This window comes from Cucumis sativus, chromosome 1, assembly GCF_000004075.3.
Source record: "Cucumis sativus cultivar 9930 chromosome 1, Cucumber_9930_V3, whole genome shotgun sequence".
Classification (NCBI taxonomy): domain Eukaryota; kingdom Viridiplantae; phylum Streptophyta; class Magnoliopsida; order Cucurbitales; family Cucurbitaceae; genus Cucumis; species Cucumis sativus.
In genome coordinates, this window is record NC_026655.2 from 3,688,413 (window position 1) to 3,706,923 (window position 18,511).

The following is an 18,511-nucleotide window of genomic DNA, read 5'->3' on the forward strand; positions in this document are numbered from 1 at the left end:
TCTTTTGAATAGATATACGTTAATTTTATAAAAAAATTATTTAAATTAATTGTGACCTATATATAAAGTTACAAGATTTGTAACGAGAAGATTAAGGATTGGTATGTGCTAAATTAATTAAATAACTAATGTTTGATCGAAGAAAAATGTAAAAAACTAAAATTGTAATTTTGGGAGTTAAGAAATGTAAAACAAGAATTGGAGGATAATTTAGGAGGGGATGGATGGATGGATGGAAGCCGAAAGGTGTCCCGATTTCCAATTAGAGTCTCGAAAGTCGTTTCTTTATCATTAAATCCAAATATATTATTATAATGTGTTTCCAAAATTAAATTCACTATTAAGTAGAACATTTTTTCTTTTGGAAAAATGTGTAGTGTTAGAGAAGTTGATATTAATAATAAGTGGGAGGGGACAATAGGAACAATACAAAATATACCGTAGAGTATGGTAAGAGCAGAAAACATACCAACCAAAATTCAAATAACCATAAATATAACTATTTATATTATAGATTGAGATAGACGACGGTATATGTATATAGCATGAACTAATATTGGGATAGACTAATAAGTGTGTACAAGTTAGCTTGCCAAAAAATGAACCGTTTAATATGCAATAGTCAACCCAACTCAACTTGGGTTGGGTTGACGGAGTTTGTTTTTTATCTCTCAATAATTTAAACAAAATTTTTATATTGTTTTTTAATATGCAAGATAAACAAATTGTCACTCAAGATGCGCACACACATATAATTTCATCCCGACTCCTTACTTACACAACCTTGGTATCAGACTCAACTTTGTTGTTTCTTTCAATTTTCTGACTCAAATCAATCCATCACAAAATTTAACCCAACCCATTGGTTTGGATGGAAGAATTTGAATTGTTGGTGTTATGACTTTTTTGAACACTCCTAACATAGACTATAATAATTTGTATAAGTATTTCATGTCATTTGAAATAATTCTATAGTAAAAAGTAAAAGAAAAGTAGCACTTGTAGACTTTCATTTTGGTCCATTGTTCTTATAAATTAACAAAACTAATGAAAAGCAACGTCAATAAGAGCTTAACTCAACTAGTACCTACGTGAACCACGAGGTCGGGTCAAATTGTCGAGCTGCAATTGTATAAAGGAATTTATTTAAAACAAAAAGAAAAGTAAAGAAAAGAAAAAGTGATATAAATTGGTCTACTTTATGTGTATGTATATATATGTGTGTGTGTGGTTGGTTTGGTACTTTTGAGAAGAGAAGGGGTTTGCTTTTAGTGAATAAGCTTTGCCAGCTTTACATTTTCTCCTCTTCTGAGGGCGGGCCCCACACTCTCTCCATTTCTTGACTTTATTGGGTCCCACTCCAATTAAAAAATAAAATAAGAAAAGGAGAGATCTCTCCCATCTCTCTCCATCTCTCCATGCCCTCATGCATTCCCTTTCCCAATCAAAATATTAATTCATATCATTTCTATACTTCTATGTGTATTTAAGTAACTATATAATAAATCCAACCAATTCTTTTTCTTATTTATTTATTTCACAATTATAGTCTTTGCTTAAGTTATTATTTAATTAACATTTTTAAGAAAACATGTTTTGAATTAACGAAAATGGTAGAAAAATAATTAGTCCATGAATTATTTTTTTAGATTAAATAACAAAATAAAACCATAACATTTAAAATTAAAATTTTAAAAAAGAGTTTCAAGTACTATTCTTCTATAAGTGTTAAGAATGGGTCGAAAATCAAATTTTCCATATATACTATTCTTTGGAAAGGATTATTTCATGTGGAAATCAAAATTAGAAGATGTCAACATATATTATTCCTAGTTTTTATTCATTTTAATGAATGAAAGTGGTGGTCAACAAATTAAAATCAATCCAATCAATGAAATTGAAAGATGATGGCATTAGATCATCTATCAATCAAAATTGAAATTCAAAGTTTATACTAATATCAAATACTTTTCCTATTTCTTAAAAGTATCCATATATGTATATCTATACCTTCTTTCGTTACTTCCAAACCTACTAAATTGAATAATATTCCGAGTAAAAAAAAACATCACAATCTGCATAATGGATAAAAAAAAAACTAAAACCCATCGACCTAAAGGTGGTCGGTTTGGAGATAAGGATGAATTTAATCCACCGATAGATTTAGTATAGACCTGGAACTACTTTATTTTTAATATTTGAATTAGTTTAGTGGTTACTTTGTTTGTTAGGCATTCTATTTATTTTTGCTTCTTCTTCAACTAGGTCTGTCACTCGTTTAATCAATGTTGGTAATCCAATTTCAAAAGCTTAAACCGATAGATCGACCAATCAACTAATTTGAACATTTACTAAACTAACCATAACCAGTTCAGTGACGATTTAGTAGAAAAATCGATTTTTATAAACAGATGAATATTTTAACGTAAGAAATTCAAATTTCTATTTTCTATTTTTTTTTTTTTTTTTTGGTTAAAAACATACAAGTTATACTAGTTGAGTTATATGTTTAGATGTGTAGTGAAGAAAAATATTTAATAGAAAATTATTGATGTTAAATAGAGATTAACCTAAAAATAAAAATGTTACAACCACAATCACAAGGGACACCAACAAACCCTAGATTATTCATCATTTCACATGCCATGGATGAGCTATAATAATTTCCCTTTAAAGTCAAATTATAAGCTTTGACTTTGCCCTAAAAAAATCCCTATTTGCAATTATATATATATATATATATATGGTATTACATTTTCTAAAATCTTTAAATCAATTGATTGGGAATATCTTAATAAAGTATAGCACCAAATATAGCCTTTTCCCCAATTTGATTATTAAACTAATGCATGCAATTAAACCCATAATGTTCATCAATTTCCTTTGCCTTTCTTTTAATTAACATACAATAATTCACAAATTCTTCACATATAGTTGACTTTTCTCCCCCACTTTTTTCACTTTGTAATCATCAAAATTTAGTAAAACTATTTTACCCATATGGAATTGTTTTGGTAATAATTGCTTTTTGATCAATTACTTTAGTAGAAAGCATTATTTCTCAACAATATCATGAATTCCCCTTTTTGTAGCAAAAAGAGACCCAAAAAGAAACATATACATTGAAGATATTCTCTCTTCTTCCCCTTTGAAATGCCAATCATAACTATATATATATATATATATATATATAATGAAGCATACATGCATGCTTCCTTTTTCCAATCTTACATTCGAGAGTTTAATATTTTAGTCTTTATACTTTCAATAATATAGATCTATTACGTGATTAAATGTTTTCGATAAAGTATAAATGATAAAATACAATAGAAAAAAAAAATGGAAGTGGTGGGTTTTTTGATTAAGTGTTTCACTTTTAGGGTGTTTGTGTGTTTATGAAATTAGCATGTGATGTCTCTTCTTGGAAAAAAGGCTATGATTACATTCCCATTTTACTCCTTCTTCCCCATTCATTACTCAATTCCTGTTTTTTCACGTCATTACAAACTCTAACTCTTTGTTTTATTTCTCACGGGACAACTCAACAGGCTTCTATAACATTTGAGTGTCAAGAAAACTCGTAAGAAATTAATTTTTATACATGAGATATTGAAATTATGTCTCCCTTTCTATCACTAGGCCAATTCATGATAGTTCTAGTTCAGAATTCAACGAGTTTATTAAAAATGATAATTTGAAAAACACGAAAATATATTTTACTACAAAAGTTAATATCGAGGGAAGAAATATCAAACTTCTCTCTTTAAATTTTTAATTTAATTCACAAAAATACATCATCTAAAAAAAAGTAGTAGAAATTAAAGTTAGAAGAAAAAAAAAGTACTTTTCAAAGCTCAAACCATATTTAGCGTTTTTAAAATACACACTCACATGACTTAAAAGAAAGAATATGTATAATTTGTAGCTTTTGTTAAAGAGAAATAAATTAAAGATTAGACAATATTGATTTATTTAGTTTGGAGATTTGTGATCTAATTAATCATATTATATAATAAGAGAGAGAGAGACAGAAGTCAAGTGTTACGTAGTTGGATTAGTCTAATCATTTTCTAACGACTTTACTAATCACTTTGATTATATTAGAGTTTAATTTCCATTAATTTATTTCATTCATTAGTCAAGATTCCTCATTTCTAGGCTTATAAAAAAAAAATACACAAATTTATACACTTTGAAAATCCATGTGACCCTTTCTAGTCACATTTATTTATTTTACTTCTTCTAAATAAAAATAATAATTAAGCTTCACTTAAATCATTTTCATACAAAATCAAAATTAAGATCAAGCTACAATTATTTAATATATATACTAAATAAATATTTATCTAATTAACCAAATAGATAAAAAATTTAGAGTTTTAATTTTAGTCTCAGAATTCTCAATAAATCTTAAACTTAGTCTCTACTAATTTTTTTTTCATGTAATTAAAATAGGATAAGTTAATTGAGGAATTAAGAAGGTAATAGGTAGGGGTTGAAGGTGTGGATGCAAGGTGTGGTAGAGAAAAGATGAAGCTTCAACATCCACCATATGCTAAAGAGAGAAATCCTCATTAATGTCATGTGAAAAAGAGGAAAAGGAATTGAGTAAAGAATGGGGTTTTAAAGTTAGGTTGGTTCATGACTACATGGATTAGTTATTGCATATAGGGGCCATTTTTGCAATCAATTTTACCCACAAAAATCTTCAATTCTCTAAGTGCCCCCATCCTACTTATATATATATATATATATCTCCATTGTATTCATATCAAAACTTTACATTACTTTCCAAATAAATAGATCTTCAATATAAATAAAATTGCTTTTGGAGCATGATGGTATTTTGTAAAATTAATTGCATTCTTTATAGTGATGCAAAATCATTTATGGGCCTTTGTGGAGGAATATTGCCCACTTCTTTAAGGCCCACAATCCTAAGCCCAACAATGATTACAAGAGGGAGAAGGTGAAGGTGAAGGTGATGGTGATGGTGATGGTGCAGTGTGAGTACTTAATTATAAATATAATAAAATAGATCCGATTTTATTGTCATAGATTACTAATAAATTATAAAAGTTTATCGCTATCACTCATATATTTTACTATATTTATATTTTTTTAAAAAATGTTATTATATATTTAATTATTATTAATAAAATTGTCACAAATTATAATTACTCTTAGTTAGACGGAGTGAAAAATCTAATTAAATATACCTTTCTTTTATCATTTTATCGCGTTAGGAATGACTATATTCGTTTTAACACGATCACAATTGATTTTTTCATATAGAGAAATCGTAACAAAAAAAAGTAAGTTCGTGATAGGATTAGTACTTACACATGACCATCCCTAAAAATGATAAACTTTATGTAAATATCTCACATCAAAGATTCTAAAAACGTCGATAAAATATATATACAATGATATTTCATTTGTAACGTAAGAAATTATGGTTATAATTTATAGTTTGGTAAGAGACGAGTGATTTGTATAACTGTATAATTTTTTTAATAAGATTTGAACACATACCTTATACCTCATAGCTATTTTAGGCCATGAAATGTTACTCTAAGCATTTAGAAATCGTCAACTCCAAGAGCTTGACGAGGCATTTCATAAGCGTCTTTGGGACGCGATTTCTTGATTCCGGCCACAAACCAGACCTTCTCCGACTTGTAACTCTCGACGGAGACGGTGGTGACTTTGGTCCACACCACAATTTTTGTCTTCATTCCTTCAACGGAACTCAATTTCCCTTTCGCCAGCTTCGCCTTTACGCGAGTAGCGTATCTTACGATTGACGAGTCCTTGAAGCTTACCTCGCACGCCGACGCCAAATGCACCACCAGTTTCCCCTTCGATTCATCCAATTCGTAGCAGATTATGTTCTTTGGGAATAATCCCGCCGGAAGATTGTGCTCTCGGAGTAGCTCCGGCAATGATTTCTGCGGCTTCCCTTCTCATCGGCATCGCCATTGGAAACAAAAAGGTTGGTAATGTGTTTTTTCCATTTCATTAGTAATTTAATTAACAAATCACTAGATAAGTAGCCCAATTTAACATTCAATCACCAAATTTAACATCATATCATCAATAAATCCAATCTATCAAAACTTCATTTATCTTGTTAATTTAATACCTTTACTGAAACCAGAACTTTTATATGTACCTTTGATCTTGTCAAGTACCATTTTTGCCTTGTCCTCTATAGTATTGGAGAATGACTGAAATCAAATCATAATAATGTAACAATTTAAGCTATAAAATATAGAAACAAATTAACTACAACAACTTTTTATATATATACATACTGAGAGTTGAGCAGTGATGGTGGTGATCTCTTGCTTTGCTTTCTTTGATATCCAAAAACTCCCAACTTTTGCCATTGTCTTCTCCATTATTGTTAATTTTCTCTCTAAGCTTAATTAATTCCTCAATAGAAAAGAGAAAACTCTCTTCCTTCCCATATATGTTATTGGAGCTCTGTCACTCTCATCCAACCAATAAAGCATCCATTGATGCTCCTAAATCCTATGCTAATAATTGTATCAATATTGATGTTTTATCTAGAAAGCTATGTTTAATGATATCCGATCTTTGGATATGAAGTGGAGAGTGATGGAGGTGGTTTGATGCTTCAAGAACAAATATTCAAAAGCAAAATGGATACATACATATAGATATATAATAATGGGAATGAATTATAATGCAAGAAATGATAAATGAGTCTGATGACACCACTTCATCTAATCATTTCATCAACATTGTCATTAATTAGTTTTAATCAAATCCTCTCTCTATATATCTTGTCTTTGATTAAAATTATCACATCTAAACAAAACTAAAGTTTGATTGTCTTCACTTGAAGTACTCACAAAAGAAAAACACCATTGATTGTGATTTCTAAAGTTGGAGAATTGAATATAGATGGTAAGAATTAAAGGTTTTATATAAGTTCTGGACCGATTTAAAGAGTCAAATTCAACATAAACGGATGTAGGAGAGGTCTGCTATTTAAAAAAAGAAAAGAAAATGAGAGAAAGTGTTCAAAGTTCCATGAAATGAAAGGATTGACATTATTGTCCTTTCACATTTCAATAATAATGTCTTTGGGACCTTAACGGGGGATTGGATTGCTCTTTTTGTAACCTCAATATGAAGCTATTAAATAACCATATTCAATTGTCTTTTTCATATTTAACACTTCTTCTTATAAAAATTGTAATATATATAATACCAATTATTTAATTCATTAATGAAGTGTTAAGTATTTATTTATTAATTGAAAAATATATATTTTTTCCTAAAATTTGTTTAAGAATTCAGTATTTCAAGAAAATATAGTTTGAAAAGTGAGAAATTGAGAATAAGAATAGGAATTTTAAAAAAGAAATGAACTCAGTATCTCAATCCAAAAGGGATAGTTATCTCAATTCAAAAGGGATAGTTACAAATTTAACCATCAGATGTAAAATAATTAAGTATATACCAACATCTTAAAAAAATTGTAAATATAGCAAAATTTTTCAAATTCTATCGATCATAAAAATCTATCGATATCGTAAATATTTGTAATTTTTTAAATATTATTATATCTTTCATTATTATCACTCGTTTGAAAATGATTGTTCTAAGCCCGATACAACCCAACGTGAACCGGCCCAGTACTTTTGGGCTTAACTTTGTTGAGGAATTTCAAATTTCATTTTTCTGATTTTTAGCATTTATTTAAATACTTTATTTTACTGAACATTGATAATCAATATATTTTTTGTTTTAAAAACTCTATTTTCTCTAGTTCTCCATAATTTGTGCATGGGTAAGTACACAATACTAGAATAATGGAGAATGAAATTAGTATATTAATAATTAGAAGACAAAACAATCCACTATCAAGGAACCATTCTCAAAGATATTATTTTGAAATTAAAGAAAAAGTACCAAGAAAAGATCAACAAAAAAATAAAGTTAACAAAATTAATTGAAAAATTTGTAATGATCTAACAAAAATGTGGGTTTAGCTTTTATATTCAAGGTGAGCGCAAGAGAATAAAAAACTTTTTAACTTTTTAATCTTAGATGTTGGATTGATATTAGATGTTGGATGAGTTATATGAATTATGGTTGAGCGAAAGTGGGGAATAGAAAGTGTTGGGAATAAGTTTTGATATTTGAATAGAGAAATAAAGAAAAGATGATAAAGGGTTTAGTTGATAGGTAGAAGCTTTGTTTGAAGTAATAAAAAAATCCAAAAAAGTGGACATTAAAATCGGAGAGAAGGAAAGAAAAAGACAATATAAATGGTAACAAACAGTCTCCCTGTCCCTTCCAATGGAAGTTTTGTTCGTCTTTTTCCAATTCCTTTCTACTCTCTCTCTAAATCTTCCTAGAAAAAATGGCCCATTTGCCCATTACCCTTCTTCTCTATCACTACCAGATCCAAATTTCTTATTCTTTTTTCTTTTTTTTCTTTTTTATCTGATTTCCTTTTCCATCTAATTCTTCTTCACCCATTCCCCACCACTTTCCCCTGATTTCTCCTTCATGGGTCGTCTCTTTTTCTCCGTTTACCAGGTGATTCTTTCATCTTTTTGCTTTCTTTTCTTTATTTCATTGAATTTCCTTCGTGGGTTCTGTCGATTGAGCTCTGAGAGCTCTTCCCCTTTTCTCTAGAGTGGATTTCATTTCTGGAAATCTTCTTCTCCGCCTGTGACTCTGAGTGCCCAGATTTTGACATGGTTGACCTCATTTCTTCCCATTTCTTATGAAATATCTTAGCAACTTTGTGTGTTGAACTTGTTTTTCTGCAGTCTTTGTCGTCTTCTTTATTTAAGTGCAAGTTGTTTAGGGAGAAGTTTTCATTTGTTCTTTGGTCCTTTTGTGTTCAGGTTCTTCAAGCTTTTAAGGTCATCGAGATGAATTTCATTCTATTAAATGGAGTTAACAGTGTCACTTCAATGTGAAATCTCGTTACCATTTTTGGGGGGAGCTCTGCCTGAGGTAGATTTTAAACTGATTAACTGTACTCGTCCCTTTTGTGGATTCGATCCTTGTGCAGACTCTTAACTTTTGCATATGATTCTTCTCAATTTATTATGCCTTACAAAATGTTATCATTGACTGTATATACCAAAAGTATAATGTTGGAATTTGAAATTATAAATGGTTTTGGTTGTAACTTAGAAAGTTTTAGCTGGAGTTGATCAAACCAAAGTATGCAGTTGAGATGTACTCAGTAAGTTAATTAGGTAATTCTGTTAAATTTTATCACGAGCCTACTTGTACCAATTAATTCTTGCTGTCCTTTTGTCCTCAGGTCCTAATCTGCCAGAATATCCGGTAAAGCTTTTGTGTTATTTATGGAACTTCTTGGTATTGGAGCAAATATGCAGGGTTCTGGCAACTATCCAAATTTTTATTTCAGTAGGGATCTAAAAGGAGTTGTTGGTGGATGTATATGGCCTCAAATTAGTGAGGATAAAATGCTGAATGGTGGACGTAACACCAAAAGTTTCTTATCACCATTGTCAGCTGGTCTGTATGTTGAATGTGGCCGAGAAGCACTAAAGCAGATAATGCTTAAGCAAGAAGCGATTTTTAGGGATCAGGTATATCCTTGGTATGCAATTTATCTTTTGGCTTGGAATCATTATGGAATCATGTATTATTATTAGCGAATCCTACTATGTATTTGCAATTGTTTGCTTCTTTAGAAATCTGATATTCTTAATATTCGTAATTCTGAGCTTATAAATTCATCTGAAGTATTAATAATCTGTTCAGATTTATGAACTCCATCGCCTCTACAAAAGACAGAGGGAGTTTATAGCTGAGATGAAGAGGGAATCTCGTAAGCATGATATGTGCATCACTACAACTCAGTCTGATTTTTATAAGTCTCGGGTCTCTGCATTGTGTGCTCAGGATGCACGTAACTTCTCTGTATACAGTCAATTATTTATTTCAGGTGAAAAAACGACCTCATTACTTTCAAGGTTAGGGAAGAACACTCAAACAGGTTCTGACTCTCCTCTGAATGGAATGAGTTCTAAGAATCCTTATTATTCAGAATCTAAGACTAAGATTTTGAGGAAAGGGATGTTTGATCTTGAACTTCCAACTGACAGAAATTACTTGAATAGCCAAGATGAATTGACAAATGTGTCTGAGATGTCAAGCTGTCATCTCAAGAGAATGCCTGAGATTGTTCATATTAGTGATAGACAATTCAAGTATGATTCATTATTAAAGAAAACCAAGGTCTCGGTTGATTTAAATAATCCTCCTAACTCTGCCGAAGAATCGGCCTGTAGATCCATTGATTCAGTGAATGCTTCTGGCCACAGGGAGATCCTTTTCCATGATTTATATGGCAAAGCCAATTCGAAGTTGTTTGGTTTCTCAGAGCAAGATAGCAATGGCAGAAGGAATGGACTCTCTACCAATGGCTATTCTGAACCAATTAGCTTTTATGACAGAAGCCAAAGATATCAACCCAACAAAGATATTGCAAATTCAAGTCTGTCATCATCCACTACATCTGTGACAAAATCTGCACAAGGCCCTATAGGACACCATATTTTAGATACCGAGAGTTCCAAAATGTTGGTAGAAAATGCAATGCTTGCTGAAGTTGATCTCTGTTGTGTTAAGAACTTGAGGCCTAGCTTTGGGTCTGATAGTGTCAGCCCTGTCGAAGGAAGCTTCTGTAACAGCTCCAAGTCTGAGATAGTGAAAGAAGAAGCTCGCCCATTGTTCAAGGCTTCTGCAAATTGGATGGAAGGTCAAATTGATCTCAACGTATGCATAAACGAAGAGTTTTTGGCAACACCTTGTTGCTCCACTGAAATGAAACTGGAGGTACCCGTGAGTCCAGGAAAGGAAAACCACTCTTCAACTCCAGGAGAGTTTGGTGATAACCGGGTGGAGTCACATTTTCTAGAGTCAGTTGGAATCGAAGATGATGGAAAATCGTTGGAGGACCTCAGTACGATTGCAGCTGAAGCTTTGGTTTCTATTTCATCATCTGTGGCTCAAAATTATCATAAAATCACCGGTTGTTCGTCTGTTCAACCTTCATTTGAATCCTTATGCTGGCTTGCTGAAATAGTTTCTTCAATAGGAGCTGATCCAGAGAAGGATGAATTAGCCTTGAAATGCAAGGATACTGACTCAGAGGAGCTTTTGGCAGATTTCATGGATGAATTTGAGGTCATGACACTGAAGTTGAAAGAAATAGAAGAAAAAGGGTGTTCCTTGACAGCAAGTAACCACCAAGTGGACGCATTAAAAAACGTTTCTTCACCTTCATGTCAACCAGGGAAGGGGCGTGCAAGGCGGGGTCAGCGCAAAAATTTCCAGACAGAAATTCTTCCAAGTCTTGCAACTTTGTCGAGGTATGAGGTTACAGAAGATATTCAGATGATTGGAGGCCTGATGGAAGTAGCAAGTTCTCATTCGATCGCCGGTGTAACGAAAACTACATGTAGAGGTAGAATGACAGGGACGAGAGGGAAGAGACGGTTGTGTGATTCATCTTCAAAAACTACAGAGACTGTTATAAGGTCAACCACGGATCAAGTAAGCAGTGACAATGAACGAGAGAACAAAGAAAGAAAGGTAATAGTTTGGGGAAATATTACTCGGCGACGGAGAGGGCAGAGATATCCTGCTCGTAATAGAAAAATTATCTTAGGACAAGTATAGTATAGTTGGACTTGTCTTGAGAAGTTACTTCAAATAATTATATGTTATGTGTAAATTATGCCGAGTTCTGTTCTACACTCCATCTTGAGTCGATTGTTTGTTCCATTTAATACAAAATTAAAGAAGGAAGCCACCATTCACCATGTACATTTAGACCATACTTTTGTAAAATAAAGTCATCTCATGCTGGTTTGGTTAATGAGTCATGGATTACAGCCAACTTATCTGGTCTCTTACAAATTAATTTCCTTTGCCTTTGAAGAACACATACACCATGGAAACTGATCTGAGTTTAGTCATAGGTTTGAAGCCATCCGAGTTTATGTCATAGGTTTCATGGCTCCTTTAGATTGAATTAAACAATTTTTTATACTTATTTAAACATTTAACAAAGTCGTATTTTACACTTAACACTTACAAAACTGAATTTTTCATAGTCTAATAAATTGGAAAAGAAAATCTTATCTTAAAGTAACTTGAACATCAAAATTTATAACTAGACAAAAACCTTGATGGTATAACAAATACTAACAACAATGGCTGAATTATTTTGGAACACTACAAATTGAACAACAAAAAATGGAATACATAAACTTGGTGAAATGATATTTGATGCCCTCTTTCTTTTCATATTGTTTCTGTTCTCTACATGTGGAATTTTACTTGGCCACCCAAAAAGGCTTAGAAAGAAGGAACTGATTCTTGAAGCTTTTACATGTGGTCCAAAGGAAAAACTTGAGCTTCAAGTTGAGTGAAATGAGGGCTTTGATAGGCCTCTTGAAGATCCTCATCGTCATCCATCGAATCTCGAAACGTTTCGAGATTGTTTGAGGAATTTATAATAGCTGTTACACACAGTTTCTTCCTCCATTCCTCCAAATGTGGAAATCCGACGTTATCCCCATACCTGTCACAATACTACGACATAAAGAAATCGGGTCAGATTGAAGAATCTAATTTGAGTACAAAATATTTGAAGTTTATGATTAGTTTCAATTGATCGTGATTGTTGCAAAAACACGAGTACCTCAAATTCAGCTAAATCATGTGTGTTATGCTTTGGGATGCCAGCAATATCTTTCGAGTGATAAAACTGTTTGATGGATTGCATCATATCATCATATGATGGCAATGTCCTTTTCCCAGACAGCAGTTGAGCTATCCATATTGCTTGTGATTCAAAGAAAGGGAAACCTATGAGCTGCACACAACAATCCTATATAATTACTTCAACTTTCTTTTTCTATATATTCTTTTAAGGGTTCCTACATCTTCAATATTCCATTCTTCTACCCTACCAAACATTACATAATTGTATAGAAAGAAACATATGCAATAATACTTGCTAACAATCATTGCATATGTTGGAATATTTATACCTAATAAAGTCAGTCAATAATACTCAACTACTTTAAACTGTTTTGAGTAATTAATTATCCAATAAATAACAACAACAAAAAAAACTATATTCACATCATATAGAACCTAAAATATTTTATAAGGTATATATCATTAAGGGTATATTAATCTTTTGCCTTATAATACATAGCTTTCGCCTCTAAATTAAAAAGTACTCTACTGTTTCTTTTGGGTAAAAAATGCTCCAACTTATATACATCATTTCTTAAAATGGACACAAACTATTTGTACCATCAATCTCGAATTTAGAAGTTTGATTCCTTCCGTTTAAGTAATTGTCCAAGAAAAGATGTGATGTTATTACCTTTCGTGGAATGCCTATAAATGAAAGTGAGGGAGCCAAGGAAGGGGGAAATGTATGCTCGTACAAAGGTCCCACTCGATCATCATCCACAACAACTATTCCTTTCGTGTCAAGAAATGGAAACGCATATGAATACCTACAATACAAAAAGAATGATAATCTATACATGTCTTATCTATTGAGCTACATAAATTATTAATCATAACATTTGTTTGGTATTAAAAATAGAAAGGTTAATTAAATAATACCCACCCAGTGCAATATAAAATAGTATCAGCAACTATAGAAGATCCATCAACAAACACCACTCTCCCATCTTCTTCAAGAGATTCAATCTGCAAGCAAACTCAAAAATCAGAGAGAGTAAATTTAATTTAATCAATTATGCATTAACTAAGTTTATAAACAATAAAAGCAAAGAAAATGATATAACCACCTGTGGCTGAAGGTGCAAGTTTTGATACTTTTGAATGACTTTGGATAAACCTTGAGTAACATTGTCTAAGAATTTTGTGCTTAAATGAATTTCCTTTGCCACTTCTATTAGATCTAGCGATATGTCTTGCCCACTTTGAGAGTTTCCCACCACCACCACTACCTGTTTGTTTAATCACAACACAAAAGATCAGTAAGACTTTGAGGCAATCCATCAGTAACACTTTCGACGACCCACAGTATGTCAGGAGTTCATATATTGAACTTATAATTAATTTAATATTCATTTTAGTTTTCGTATCTCAAAAAGTTACCATTTTATTCTATTCTATTCGTTTTTTTTTTCTTATCTTTAAAGTGTTCATAAATGAACATTTGTTAAAAGTTTAAGAGATAAAATAGTACATGAACCAAATCGAACATTTTAAGAGTAGAAAAATGAATTAAACCAAAGTAGACTGATGAAATAAAACCATATAATATAATAAATTTAATTTTACCTCATTGCAAAATGGATCAGGAACCCTATAAACATGACTATGAATTTGCTTTCTCTTCCATTTGTCCATTCCTTTAATTCCAACAGAAAAACAACAACACAAATTAAAAAGTTAGATAAATTATATATATATATGAAAAAGAAAAAGAACTATTAATACATATATATAGATAAATATATATACCTTTAATGGTAGGCAATCTAGGATGAGAATAATGTCCATTAGCAACAACAACAGCATCAAAAACTTCTTCAATCAGATCATCATCATCATCATCATCATCATCATCATCATCATCCCCATTAATCTTCTTATGCTTAGACTTATAATCTCTACTTCTAACAACCCATTGAATATCACCAGCAACAATACTGTTTTTATTATGATCAATAACTCCCACGTATTCAACTCTAGTATTAAACCTTATAAGTTGATTCAAATCAAAACAACGACAAAAATCTTTCAAATACAAAAACAACTCATAATGGCCAGGAAACCTCCTAGAATCATGCCCAAATTTCTTAGCAACAAAAGGAAAATCAGAGAAACCCATGATTTCTCTTGGAGAAGCAATCCTTAAAGAAGAATAAATACTGCTATGAACATTAAGGAATTTGGATCTTCCTAAAGGATGTTCATTTTGTACATTTGGATCGTATAACCATTGGCCACCCACGTCGTCGTTTTGCTCAAAAACGATAACTTTGTGGCCTTCTTTTCTTAGCTCTCTGGCTGCTACCAAGCCTGAAGCTCCAGCTCCAATTACACAAACCTTCTTCATGTTTGTACTGTTCCTGAATAACTGATGATCATCAACTTTTACACCATTCTTTACTCTCTCTGAAACCATTGCTTACGGTAATAGGGAGAGAGAGAGAGAGATAGTATGTAATATTATGTGAGTTTTTTTTTGGTGGGGAGAGATTGACAGAGAGATAGTGGGGTTTTATAGTGGAAATTTGGCCATGTGGGCAGCTTCTTTTTTCTTTTGAATTTTTTTTAATGGAAAACAAATCAAGACAACAAATCATTATTGATGTAGATGATTTAATCTTGAAACAAAGAGAACACAATTCAAGTTCAAAATTTATATACAATCCAAGTCCACCACAACAGTACTGTTGTGTAGATGATTTAAAAATCTTTATATGTTGTTAGATAACAAATCAAGACTGAATGACATACTTAAACTGTTATATTATAAACTTAATCGAACTACGTATATACGTACTAAAAATTTTCAATTATATGAAAAGATTAAATTAGCATATGTATAAGGAGAAGAAAGTTATTATAGATTGTTGTGGAAGAGAATTGAGTCCAAAGAAAAGGCAATAATGGTTGGGAATGGGGATGGTTTGCTAGGAAGGAGACACACATGACCCTTCAACAATCATGAAACTTAGTTTAATTTCGTTCTTCGTCCTGCTTCCATACACTTTTCAACTCCCATAACTTTAAGACTTCCCTTAGCTTTAAGTTATACTGACCGACCTTCGATAACAACCAATTATATCACCCTATATAATATATATATATATAAATGTTACTTTTGATGATCATCATGTATATATATGTTCAGAAACTATTTTAAATTGTAATGTAATTGATTTAAGATTGAAAAACTTACTATAAAAGTAGATTGAATATAATTAATTAGTATTAATCTGTTTAACATTGAAACAGTACTTCATTGATTTAAAAATAACCCTAGATCTTGGTGCACATTTTTTAAGGTGAAATTAGAAAGGAAGAAGAAGATCAAAGGTAGTGGGGATTACGTAGGATTGAGTAGCAATCAATGAGCAGCAATGCATGGGAACATATAATGCATAAACCCATCATTTTTTCTTTTACCGACCAAACCCTATTTCTAGATTTTCTCATTTTTCTTTGTTTTCCCCTACTTTATATATGATATGATGTGTGTATCGATATAGACTTCGAGATTTATAGGGACGAAGAAGGATCGAACATTCCAACCTTTGAAACAAAACGTTAACTGATAGCATAGTTATTATTAAGCTTAGTTTTCACTCTAACCTTTAGATTTGTCATTTGTGTTTATCTTCATTCAAATGTTATAAAATGTTCAAATATAAACATAAGGGTCTAATTTTAACATACATATAAATTGAAATACTCGATTTTTACAATTGAAAGTTTGAAAATATAATTGATTATAATCAAGTTGGGGGAAGAGAATGCCACTTCTTGAAGCTAAGGAAAAGAATAATATGAAAGGTCAAGAGATCAAATTCAACACAAACTAATTCCATATGATCATATCATTAATTATCTATTTTTTCAATCACAAAAATTAATTCCTTCTATAACTTTTTAGGTCAAATTCTCATTTTATAACTTTTCTTTTAATCTTCTTATATTCCCATTCTCTAACTTTGCTTCCAAAGCTGTTTTTGTTATGAATATATAAAATTATTGTAAAGATACATATATTGTTTGCCAACATGATTTTGATGGGGAGAAAATATATACACTTTTGAGTATCTTAAATTTGATTTAGAGGATGCATTTGGGTCTATGTGGAATTTTCAATAATCAAAGTCCATTTCTTATTTTAATTTGAAAAACACTATTGTTAATTATAAGATTTTACTATATTATGATTTTTATTAAAATATATGTTTTTATTTTTTTTGTTGCTTTCCCAAAATTTGTCTTAATCAACTTTATTGCACAATTTATTTCAAATCAACTTTTTTTTTTTTAATAATTTACATTAAATCCATAAAGGTATGAATTTGGTGTTTAATTAAAATATAGTTTTTTTTACCACAACAATCATTGTTATTTCTATGAAACACACCTTCTCAAAAAAAAAAATCTATGAAAAATACTTAACAATGAATTAGGTAACCCACGTGAAAAACATACCTACATACAAAATATATAATAATAAACGTAAATATAAGCCGTTCGAATATAATTAATGGTGAATGATTCGATCTTCGAACTAAAAAAATCATCCGTATTATTCATGTTCAATTCTTACCTAATCCAACTACCATATCTTTAGTTTATTTACACTCGACAAAATTAATTTTCTCATTTTTCATTCTATGTGTTTATAAATTATTATATATTTGTATTGGGATTTGGTTGGATTGAAATAAATTAATCCATTAATTTGTAATGATTAGATAAAACAGAACTTAAGAATTGTATTAATATCATTATTACTTTTTGATAATTATACATATAATAAAATGTGTAGTAGTAGTTAAAGAAATATACACTAAGCTAAGTAAGTATAAGGAGTGAATTATCAATTACCCAAAAGAGTTATTTCCCATTTCAAAGGAAAGCTATTTATGGAAAATTAACTTACAAGACAGCTCTCATTATAATTCTAAACTATATATATCATAATTATAACACCCATATACTCACTACCATAAACCCTAATTCTCACTTCTTCTTTTTTTTCTTTACACATGAGAGGTTCTTCCATTACTTTCAAATTAAACCCTAGTTTAGATAAGAAAAAACTAATATGAATCACTCTTCGTATAACCCAATGAATATATGAGGTTAGAAGTTAATCCATTGATCTAACTCTAAATATCATTGAACTGCAAAACTAACATACGTGATCGAATAAAAAGAACCGTAATCGAGAGGAAGAAGAAGAATGGAATTTGATTATTTATTTATTTATATATATATATGTATTGTGGTAATTAAGAAGAGTAAATAAAAAGTTAATTAAATAGGGGCTTAAATGAAATTATATATTCAATTTATTTGCTTTCCAATTATCCCAAAAAGAAGAATCAAATCCTTTAAATAATTTATTTTATATTAATTATATTTTTAAAAATAAAAATAGTTCATCATGTTTATAAAATTATATATAAAATAAATAAAAGGCAGCTACTTGTGGTTAATGGTGGGTGAAAAAGAGGGGAAAAAAAAGAAGAAATTAATTGTAATTTAATTTGGTTGTTGGGAAAAGAAAAAATGAACATATTTGATCCCTTAGAAGCAAAACACAAATTTGATTCAATTTTCTTCTCTTTAAGCTTAATTCACATAATATATATATATATATAGAAATTTAGAGAAATGAATGAATATGATAATTATAAAAGTAATTGAACAAGAAACAACCAATTAA

At 30.5% G+C, this 18,511-nt stretch overlaps 3 protein-coding genes across 10 annotated transcripts; 1 reads left to right on the top strand and 2 right to left on the bottom strand.

Annotated features, from left to right (window-relative positions):
- Positions 1 to 5,352: 5,352 nt before the first annotated feature.
- On the bottom strand, positions 5,353 to 6,536 carry LOC101220576 (uncharacterized protein At5g01610). Its single transcript, XM_004137373.3, has 3 exons — positions 6,318 to 6,536; positions 6,176 to 6,230; positions 5,353 to 5,962 (listed from the first exon to the last, which is right to left on the bottom strand). Exons 1-3 carry the CDS (start codon positions 6,402 to 6,404, stop codon positions 5,583 to 5,585), a joined length of 522 nt encoding a protein of 173 aa, XP_004137421.1. The 5' UTR covers positions 6,405 to 6,536; the 3' UTR covers positions 5,353 to 5,582.
- A 1,787-nt stretch (positions 6,537 to 8,323) lies between these two features.
- Positions 8,324 to 11,932, top strand: LOC101221366. Of its 8 annotated transcripts, XM_031886112.1 has the most exons (5): positions 8,324 to 8,580; positions 8,680 to 8,744; positions 8,895 to 9,006; positions 9,323 to 9,614; positions 9,790 to 11,932. In XM_031886112.1, the coding sequence occupies exons 4-5, from the start codon at positions 9,366 to 9,368 to the stop codon at positions 11,710 to 11,712; spliced, it is 2,172 nt and encodes a 723-aa protein (XP_031741972.1). In that variant the 5' UTR covers positions 8,324 to 8,580; positions 8,680 to 8,744; positions 8,895 to 9,006; positions 9,323 to 9,365; the 3' UTR covers positions 11,713 to 11,932. The 8 variants fall into 8 exon arrangements, with proteins under 8 accessions (XP_031741972.1, XP_031741969.1, XP_011649997.1 ...); XM_031886109.1 differs by having other exon boundaries at positions 8,895 to 9,614; XM_011651695.2 differs by lacking the exon at positions 8,680 to 8,744 and having other exon boundaries at positions 8,895 to 9,241.
- A 153-nt stretch (positions 11,933 to 12,085) lies between these two features.
- LOC101221607 (flavin-containing monooxygenase FMO GS-OX-like 8) lies at positions 12,086 to 15,294 on the bottom strand. The gene is made up of 7 exons (XM_031886120.1): positions 14,554 to 15,294; positions 14,371 to 14,441; positions 13,872 to 14,033; positions 13,688 to 13,770; positions 13,436 to 13,571; positions 12,740 to 12,913; positions 12,086 to 12,630 (listed from the first exon to the last, which is right to left on the bottom strand). Exons 1-7 carry the CDS (start codon positions 15,218 to 15,220, stop codon positions 12,424 to 12,426), a joined length of 1,500 nt encoding a protein of 499 aa, XP_031741980.1. The 5' UTR covers positions 15,221 to 15,294; the 3' UTR covers positions 12,086 to 12,423.
- Between the last annotated feature and the right edge of the window lie 3,217 nt (positions 15,295 to 18,511).

Excerpts from the sequence above, each read along its gene's own strand:
- LOC101221366 (XM_031886109.1), top strand. The coding sequence starts at position 9,366 with ATGGAACTTCTTGGTATTGGAGCAAATATGCAGGGTTCTGGCAACTAT. Across the intron at positions 9,615-9,789 it reads AAGCGATTTTTAGGGATCAG|ATTTATGAACTCCATCGCCT; the intron begins GTATATCCTTGG and ends TAATCTGTTCAG.
- LOC101220576 (XM_004137373.3), bottom strand. The coding sequence starts at position 6,404 with ATGGAGAAGACAATGGCAAAAGTTGGGAGTTTTTGGATATCAAAGAAA. Across the intron at positions 6,231-6,317 it reads CCATCACTGCTCAACTCTCA|TCATTCTCCAATACTATAGA; the intron begins GTATGTATATAT and ends ATTTGATTTCAG. Across the intron at positions 5,963-6,175 it reads GGTACTTGACAAGATCAAAG|GGAAGCCGCAGAAATCATTG; the intron begins GTACATATAAAA and ends GCCGATGAGAAG.
- LOC101221607 (XM_031886120.1), bottom strand. The coding sequence starts at position 15,220 with ATGGTTTCAGAGAGAGTAAAGAATGGTGTAAAAGTTGATGATCATCAG. Across the intron at positions 13,771-13,871 it reads ACTTGCACCTTCAGCCACAG|ATTGAATCTCTTGAAGAAGA; the intron begins GTGGTTATATCA and ends GTTTGCTTGCAG. Across the intron at positions 13,572-13,687 it reads ACTATTTTATATTGCACTGG|GTATTCATATGCGTTTCCAT; the intron begins GTGGGTATTATT and ends TTTGTATTGTAG.